Genomic DNA, 8,467 nt, shown 5'->3' with positions numbered 1-8,467 from the left:
ATGAAAGGTTTGTCCTTAAAAATATCATTGAGGGCTTCATCATGTAGGACGGGTTGTGGATCATCTATGATGCGCTAGAGGGGTTTGTTGAGTGATGGGTGATACGTAGTTATTAACGGCGTGCGGTTAGAGGATGTCTTTTCGTTGAATGTAGGACATAAACCACCCAGGACATAAACCACCCAGGACATAAACCACCCAATTGGAATATACCATTGTTAAAGTGGGTGGGCAACAGGGTGAACAATTTATCTATTTTATCTAGCTTTACAAGGGCTATTAAACCGGACCGCCGAGTCCCACTCTAACTGTGTTGGGGTGATTGAGGGGTATCACACCATAATCCTACCAAGGGATTACCAGGAACAATCTTCCGTTTCGAGCAATCGTTACCTACATTTACCACCAGTATAAAAATGATTAAAAATTATAAAAATGTGGGGCGATTATTAAACGGGACCTCCGGTCCCACTCTAACCTCGATGGGGTGAATGCGAGGGGGACATGCTTATTCTTAATCCAAGGGACTTTTAGGAACAATCTGTCGTTTTCGAACGATATTGTTTCCAAATTCCTCTCCTTATTGTTTCCCATCTCCTCTCATATTGTCCCTACCCCCTCCCCTCCCCGCCATCCGCACTTTTTATTGCCTCAGCCGTGGCCCGGGTTGAAGAATAAGTGCTGTTTTTAAAAACATCGCTAATTTCGCGGCCGCACACACAGTGAAGTAAATAGTGAAATCTGCAGTCCAACGCGATCGTATCTTATCTTATTGTTGGCTGGAATTGTGGGCTGGCTTGTTGTTGGCTGGCAGATTGTTGGCTAGCTTGATGTAGCTGAATCCGACGACCATTCGCGAAGGAAGCCAAGAACCGTCAGAGTAGAGGTTAACAATCATAATTTTTTCAGTCATTTTGTTTATGAAGAACAGACGATATGGATGTTGATTATAACACGGGAAATATTGATCTAATTTCATTTAAACAAACAGTTGCGGATTTACAACTTGATTTGGCAGAATTGTCTGACGACGCCGACGGGGCTGCAATTTTGCCACCTGGAACTGATCAGAAGCCAAGACCTTCGAAGAGGGAACCCCTCAGGCGGATGAACTCTGGTGGTCGGCTTAGGAATGTTAGAAAAGCATGGGGAGATTTTAAATCAGTAAGTAGCTGGTCCCTTGTTCAGTACAGACGGGAGCTAGTCCTAGCCTAGGCCTTATGCTACTCGCTAAGCCTAGGTTACTAGGCCTACTATACTACGGTAGCCTTTTATTTTTTAGGATATCCTACTCTAGCACTAGGCCTAGCCTAGGCCTAGTAGTAGTAGGTAGTAGGCTAGGGGCCTAGGTAGGCCCTAGGCTTAGGGCTAGGCTGGCCTAGGTTAGGCCTAATTCCCGCTTAGCTAGGCTAAAGCATACAGCTATGCTAGGCCCTTGTCTGACACTGACAGGTTGTGTAATTTAGTTAAACCCTCCTTAGAGGCCCAGGCTGGAGCTTAACCTGTTCTCTGGTAAAATTGGGCCAAATTAAGTTCAATGGAAAACCTGAATGAACAAAAGAGGTTCTAAACTTGGCCAGATCAAGTGAATTCTTATTTTAAAATCTGGTTATAATACCATAAACTATTATTTAAGTATTGAATAATATGTCACAAAATGATGTCCAAGAAAAAAAATCCCTCTGTTTTAGTAATTGGCCCCTCTTGCATTCCAACCAATTGTTTTCTTGAATGGTTTTGATCTTAGCATTATTGTAAAGTTCAAATTCTGAATTGTTTGCATTCCAAACAGCTTTTTTAACACTGAAAACAGGTTTGCATTGTTGCATTCTCTTCCAGGTAAGATTATTAAAAATTACTTCTGTTTAGCAGGGCTGGAAAAAGTGCGCGACCAGCGGTCGGATGCATCATGAACACTTGGTGCTGGAGGCGGGCATTTTATTGAGACAATTTTCATGTTCGAAGGCAGAAATATTTTTTTTCAGGCCTGCTCTTTGGTTTTCCTAATTAATGAAGAAATTATCATTAATTAATTATGCAATCATTAAAAAAGAAAAAAAATTACCATACTGTAATTTAAATATTTAGATAAAAAGGACATCAATAATTCCTCATAAATTCAAAATTAACATTTTAAATTGAATTGCACAAGTATTTCCATTCAGTATTTACCATTATCAATTACCGGTAACTATTATTGTTATTGCTATGTCAATATCAATATTTTTAAATATTAGGAAAATGGGATCTAAATTGCACATTATTTTTATTGCCTGAGCAAAACCACAGACAAGAACAAGAACAAAAGCAAAAAAATCACATCAAACACCAAAGCTCATTCTGACATCACTCATAGTTGTCAGTATTGAAAATTAATTGGTTCATTTAAGTCATTTTTAATTAATGAATTTTCATTTTTACTTGTGTATTAAAAATACTACTCTTGAAAAATCATCAGAGGAAAACAATGTGCTTTTTCATTTAGCAAATTGGCTAATTGCCAAAAGTATCTAGGCGTGGGAGAAAGTAAAGTGAAAATAAATTTTTATTGATGAGTAAAAAAATTTGTGTGAATGAATAAAAATAATGGTAGGCACCCTTGGGCCCTCTCTGGAGATTGTATTGCAATGTTGTAAATAATACCATGTTTCAATGATAACATTCGATATTGATGTTTATTTTATGGTAAATTGTCAGGAAGAAATTTGTTTTTTAAGAAGAAAAATAAATTTATCATATATATTATAATATTATTACATTTCCATTGAAGTGATGGGAATTCTATCACTTCACGTAGAATTATTACCTCCATGTAACAGATTTCTAACAAGTTAATAGAATTGATGGCAGAATTGATGTCATAGGCTTATGTCGAAATATAGAAATTATTGATCATACTGTAATTTGGTATTTGTCCAGATGTGTCATGATTCTGGAAAAGTGTAGAGAGGTGGATTGGACATAGATTAAAGATTTGAATACAAATTAATCGCAAAGAGGTCTTTCTTGGGTTTTAACCAACCAAGATTTAATAATATAAATCATATTATTTACAGTGTTAAATACTATTTATTCAAAAAATATGTTGCAAAGACTGGAACCTGATTTACAGATTTTTATACTAAAAGAGTATATAAAACAAAAAAAGATTAATAATTATGTAATAAAATAAACGAGTAATTACAAAAGATGGAGAGGGATCATTTAAAAAAAAGTTTGGCAAATGTATTAATTGTCCTCAATCATCATTAATGTTTGGGTCTCTTAAGTTGACTTGTACTTTTTTGTGTTAAGATTAAGTTTATAAGTTATGTTCTATCAATGTACTCTATTGATTAATACTGTATTATTATTATTGCTTGGTTTTGTTTATTTTGGGTTTTTTTTTTTGGTTTTCCATTCTATGTATTATGTTGCCAGTGATTGTGATTAAATGTGTTAATTGTCCTCAATAATTTTTCTAGGTCTCATAAGTTGTACTTTTTTGTGTTATTCTTTTAAGTTTATTAAGTTAGTTATGTTCTATCAACGTACAGTACTGTATTGAAAAATATGATTATTATTGCTTGGTTTTGTTTATTTCCATTCTATGAAATGCCATTGATGTACTATTGAACTGAATGCAAAAAAAAGTTAATGCTCCAGCTGTTAAATTTTAAAGAACAAGTCTATTTTCTTGAGCTTGATTTCATATACATGATGATTCCAGTACTGTACTTAATATCTGTCATAGATTAGAGAAGGAAAACATTCAATACTATTGGTATTTAAAATAAATTTTTACAAAACCAAATGCAAATTTCTTTGTAATGTAAATTTACAATAAAGAATATTGTATGTTTCAGAAAATGAAAATTCCTAAAAAAGGTACGAAAAATACAAAATGGAACGTTCCTCAGTGCTCTCCAGAAAATCGCACTTCAGTTATGAGAACACCAAAATCAGTGACAAAGCAACGATTGCTGGATATAGCCTACAGTCCAGACTTTTTCAGGACCCCAGAACAGTGTAGAATCTATCGTGATTCTAACAAAACAACACCTGACAGTGCACAAGGAGAGTTCTTACGCAGGTCGATACGCATTGCTAACCGAACACCGACACCAACTTCAATGAATTCTCAGAAGACACGCAAAAGAAGCGTAAAACCAAGAAGGTAACATGATTTTAGGCAAAAAAAGAAGTTGAAACAACTTAGAAAAAATAATTATTAAAAAAATAAAGAATATTTCCATTCCCCTGAACCTTTTTGGGCCTTTTTTGACTCCAAAACACACAGATAGTTCTCCAGCAATGTAACTGGATGAGAGTATTCATGTGTCTTAGGAACAGTAGCAATGCCAGAGAGTTCTTGGACAGACTTGAACATCTAACGCTGTGATAAGTCAAATGAGGTTGTTGGACCAAAAATATTAATTTGTCTATCCAATTTTTTTTTTTTTATTACTAATCCTGAATCTAAAAAGCACAATTTTGGGGCATACCGAGCCACAAATACCTTCCTCATGAACCCTATCAGGGATTTTTATTCCGAGACTGATCAAACGTCCCCTGTTTGCAAATTTCTGGAGCCACCACTGCTTAGACTGACCAAACTTTTACTTAAAAGATTGTAAACAAAGTCACCTTCTCATAAACAAGAAAAGAATGAATAAATTTGAAAGATACTAAAAATCATTTGTTCTTCCTTCAGAATCGAAAATAACAGCTCACAAGATGTGTACCAAGAAGTCAACAACCTTGTTCAAATGACCCGCACTTTGTCAACATTGTCATCGGCCGTTGATGGATTTAAAGGAATGGCAAGTGGATTAGAAGAGTCAATTGAAAAAAGGTTTGTTTAGATAGTTGTGCTTCCACTCTCATTCTACCACTTCTAATAAGGAAGCTTGTGCTTGAAATTTTTCCTTGAAAATGTTTGAACATAGGTGCTGCTGGTACATGGAATTTAAATAAAAAATAACAGTATAAACTGTTTTGGAGTAGTAACAGTATGCTCCCCTATCCTTTCATTTAATTTTTCTCTTTTTTTTGGGTGGGGGGTGGGGGCTAAACCGCATGTCCTCCACCCCTGATCCCCTCTATTTATATTCCCAGCCCACAACCAGTATTCCGAAACATAAACAGCAGAGTAAATGATGAACAAAGTTTCCTTAAACAATAGAGTCTGGCCCAGGATTTATCAACAGCTTAGCAAATGTCTTAAGTCAAAAAAGTTAAGATGTCCCTAAGCAAATATCTTAAGCTGATTTATCAAACCATTTTAGGGAAAAAAATGACAAATTTAAGCTGATTTCTAGTTTGGTAAATCCGGCCAACAGTGGTGTTTAACTTCTTAACTATTCACATGATCCAATTTCCTCCATGACAGCTTACAGGTAATGTCAAATGGAGCTCCCAAGTACTAATGCATTATGTTTTCGATAATTAAAAATGCCTTTTTAGTAAAATTGATGGTTTAATATAAACATACTGTAATCTACTTTATATTTTTAGTGAATCCAAACAAGATGCCAGTAAAGTGGACTCTAAGAAGGCTAATGGAAACAAGAAGCAGAAAACACCATCACCCAAGTAGATGAACGGAACATGTACAATTGTCATGTATACTAAATGATCATCTCCTAAATTAATGCGGCAATGTACTGTAATATAGCCAATCAGGATTGCAGGGTTCAGGATGATTACATTTCTATAAGTGACAGGATGAATATAGGCTCTACCTAAATCATAGCATGAACACTGCACTTTATATGAAGAAATAAAGACTAATATAATTTTATTGCATTAATACAATATCATTATTATTACTTATAAAATTAATACTAATATTGCATACTGTTAACACTCTGACCGCCAGGGGTTTGAAAAAATAGTATCGGCCACCGCCAGACTTTTTAGTAAATCCTAAGACTTTTCCGAAGCTTGTTGAGAGTGCCTATGTGATCAGATTGACATGTAATGAATACTACAAGAACTATGAACATCTTAGCTTTGCAATGGTACCAAACACTTTATTTTAATCAAATACCGCTCTACGTTAACGTAAACAGACAAATAGTGAAATACTTATGGTCCAGACTGAATATAGTCTTCAAATTGTTAGTACATGTCAGTAATTACTCCATCAATCGGATTCCGTAAAAAAACTTGAAACACGGAGATCTCCGTGTTTGACAGTCAAGCGTTGCGTTACCAAACACAGAGATCTCCGTGTTTGGCGGGCAGAGTGTTAATGAACTACTGTAAACTCATTATTATTACCAGTATTATTATTTTTATTGTGATTATACAGTATTTTTTTCTATAATGTTGTTTGTACACTAATTGCATGGAATGCATGGGCATTTTTACTTATTGTATACCAAATTGTATGTTACTTACAAGGAACATATATATAGTCTTGCGTGGATATCGCAAAGTAATGGTATGTGTTTTAAGCTAAATATACAGGTAATACAGTATATTCTGCAATAAGAGAGTCCCACAATCAGCTAGTTTTAGTGGGGGTGAGTTGGGGTATTATTATATCCAATGCATCTTAATACAGGTCTCCCTCCAATTAAAGACCACTTCTCGGGCTGCGGTTTTCATGGTCTTCAGCAGTTTTGGTCTGATGTGAAGATTAAAAAGTAATTCTATTATTTCTAGTATAGGTTCCAAAAATGCTTAAGTTGTGGGGGTGGGGGTTATGATCTAAATTACTTACCTGTAGTAAGTTATTATTAACTGTTAATTTGTCTGCTGGTAAATCAATTTAAACTGTACAGTATTTTCAATATTGGGGGTACTTACAAAAAGTGTTGACAATATTTAATTGTAGTAATGTCAACACATTTTACATTATTTGGAAATTTCAAATACTGTGTAAGTTGGTAAAGTTATTCAAAATACTGTACTGTAGGGTTGTCCTATTTGAATGTCAATTTCCATTGTTTTATTTAGTAAATTACTCTCATTACACTGCACACTTTTACTTTTTCATTTGATGATAATATAATAATAATAATATATAATTCTTTAAATTCGGATTTCATCGATACCGAATTGTTAAGTACTTACAAAAGGGAGGGACCATAAACCAACAAGTAATTATTACTGTAATGTTATACTTTTTTTTTCTAATATTTTATTCTGCAGATTAACTTCTGTTCTGAGTTCTATCTGCATTTTAATGGTTAAATGATTAAAAATACCTATGAAATTTATTAGGTATTGTGCCTAGTGTTTAAATTGTAGAGGGAGGGGAGTTATTCACAAAAAAATGATTTTAACTTGTTAACTTCTTGTACAGAATAATTAATCAACTAGAGAATAACTTGTAGATAGTATGCAATTACAATATAATCAGGTTTTGACTACACTATTGGAAATAAAAGCCAAAGGAGCCATTATTTCCCAAAACAATTGCCTGAAGTCTGCAGTGCTGAAGGAAATATTTGAAGGAAACAATGGTTCCAAATGCTTCTATTTCCTATAGTGTACGAAATTACTTGACTATAATTGCTTCGTAAGTCAGTTGTGACGTCCATCACCCTTTAATCAAACTGCTGGCTCATAAATCCATAGTGCTGTTTGTGGTTGTGGTCACATTACTAAATAATCACTGTGCGTGTGCATTAGTTGCGCGTAATAGAATGAATTGTTAGTAGTACCAGCAGTACGAGCACTGACACTCTTCGCAGCTCTGCACGATACAAAGTCATGAATCTACTAGCGGCTATTAGGTAGGCCTAACCTCCTGGTAGACATTTGTTTAATAGATAAAAAAGTACTGTATTGACGACAGGAATTATTTCAGCGTTGCCTTAATTTTTCAGTTCTTCTATAAGTCAATCACATTATCTCATAGCTATTATACCTTTCTAGGCCGGTCTATGCATCATTCGTGTTAACCAGCTGCATAGAGTGATATTTGTTAGGTTAGCTGTGTGCTTTCATAGGTTGGGCTAGCAACAAAAAATTCCATTGTGTTGTACTGTAGTAAAATCACCCCAGCTTTGAGTTTTCTTGCACATAAGGTGCAAAAAATTGGAGGCACTATGATAGTTAGTGATCAGTTCGGAATAGGAAAATTCAGTGCAAATAAAAGTGATGACATCACCACTGGCTTATAATATATCATTATATAGTAGGTTAATTACATATTGTATATGGAGGACAAGCAATATACTGTATCTGTAGTATATAATGGGATTCTTATGGTGTGCAGATAACCATGTTGATTATGTATTTCTTACTGCTGTATTTCAGCATTTATTTGTGTACTTGCATGTTTTTTTATGCTTTGCAATATATTCATTTGTAATTAAATTTTATTGACAAACTTTGATCTCAGTTTTAGTTTTGTAACTTGTTGAAAATTATATCCAGATTGCCTTATCAACAAATTGGTGTTAATAGTTTTTCTTATCACTAATTCTTTCCAGACATTGTTTTATTAAGTTAACAAACATTGTATCCGTTA

At 34.3% G+C, this 8,467-nt stretch overlaps 1 protein-coding gene across 1 annotated transcript; it reads left to right on the top strand.

Annotated features, from left to right (window-relative positions):
• The first annotated feature begins 842 nt into the window (after positions 1 to 842).
• LOC117118364 lies at positions 843 to 8,326 on the top strand. Its single transcript, XM_033262938.1, has 4 exons — positions 843 to 1,164; positions 3,846 to 4,156; positions 4,694 to 4,834; positions 5,497 to 8,326. Exons 1-4 carry the CDS (start codon positions 937 to 939, stop codon positions 5,576 to 5,578), a joined length of 762 nt encoding a protein of 253 aa, XP_033118829.1. The 5' UTR covers positions 843 to 936; the 3' UTR covers positions 5,579 to 8,326.
• Positions 8,327 to 8,467: the final 141 nt, after the last annotated feature.

This window comes from Anneissia japonica, unplaced genomic scaffold (assembly GCF_011630105.1).
Source record: "Anneissia japonica isolate Jap-2015-1 unplaced genomic scaffold, ASM1163010v1 scaffold695_len1296351_cov181, whole genome shotgun sequence".
Classification (NCBI taxonomy): domain Eukaryota; kingdom Metazoa; phylum Echinodermata; class Crinoidea; order Comatulida; family Comatulidae; genus Anneissia; species Anneissia japonica.
Note: the sequence above shows the minus strand (reverse complement) of the source record. Positions and strands in the feature narration are given on the sequence as shown.

Excerpts from the sequence above, each read along its gene's own strand:
- LOC117118364 (XM_033262938.1), top strand. The coding sequence starts at position 937 with ATGGATGTTGATTATAACACGGGAAATATTGATCTAATTTCATTTAAA. Across the intron at positions 1,165-3,845 it reads CATGGGGAGATTTTAAATCA|AAAATGAAAATTCCTAAAAA; the intron begins GTAAGTAGCTGG and ends TGTATGTTTCAG. Across the intron at positions 4,157-4,693 it reads AGAAGCGTAAAACCAAGAAG|AATCGAAAATAACAGCTCAC; the intron begins GTAACATGATTT and ends TTCTTCCTTCAG.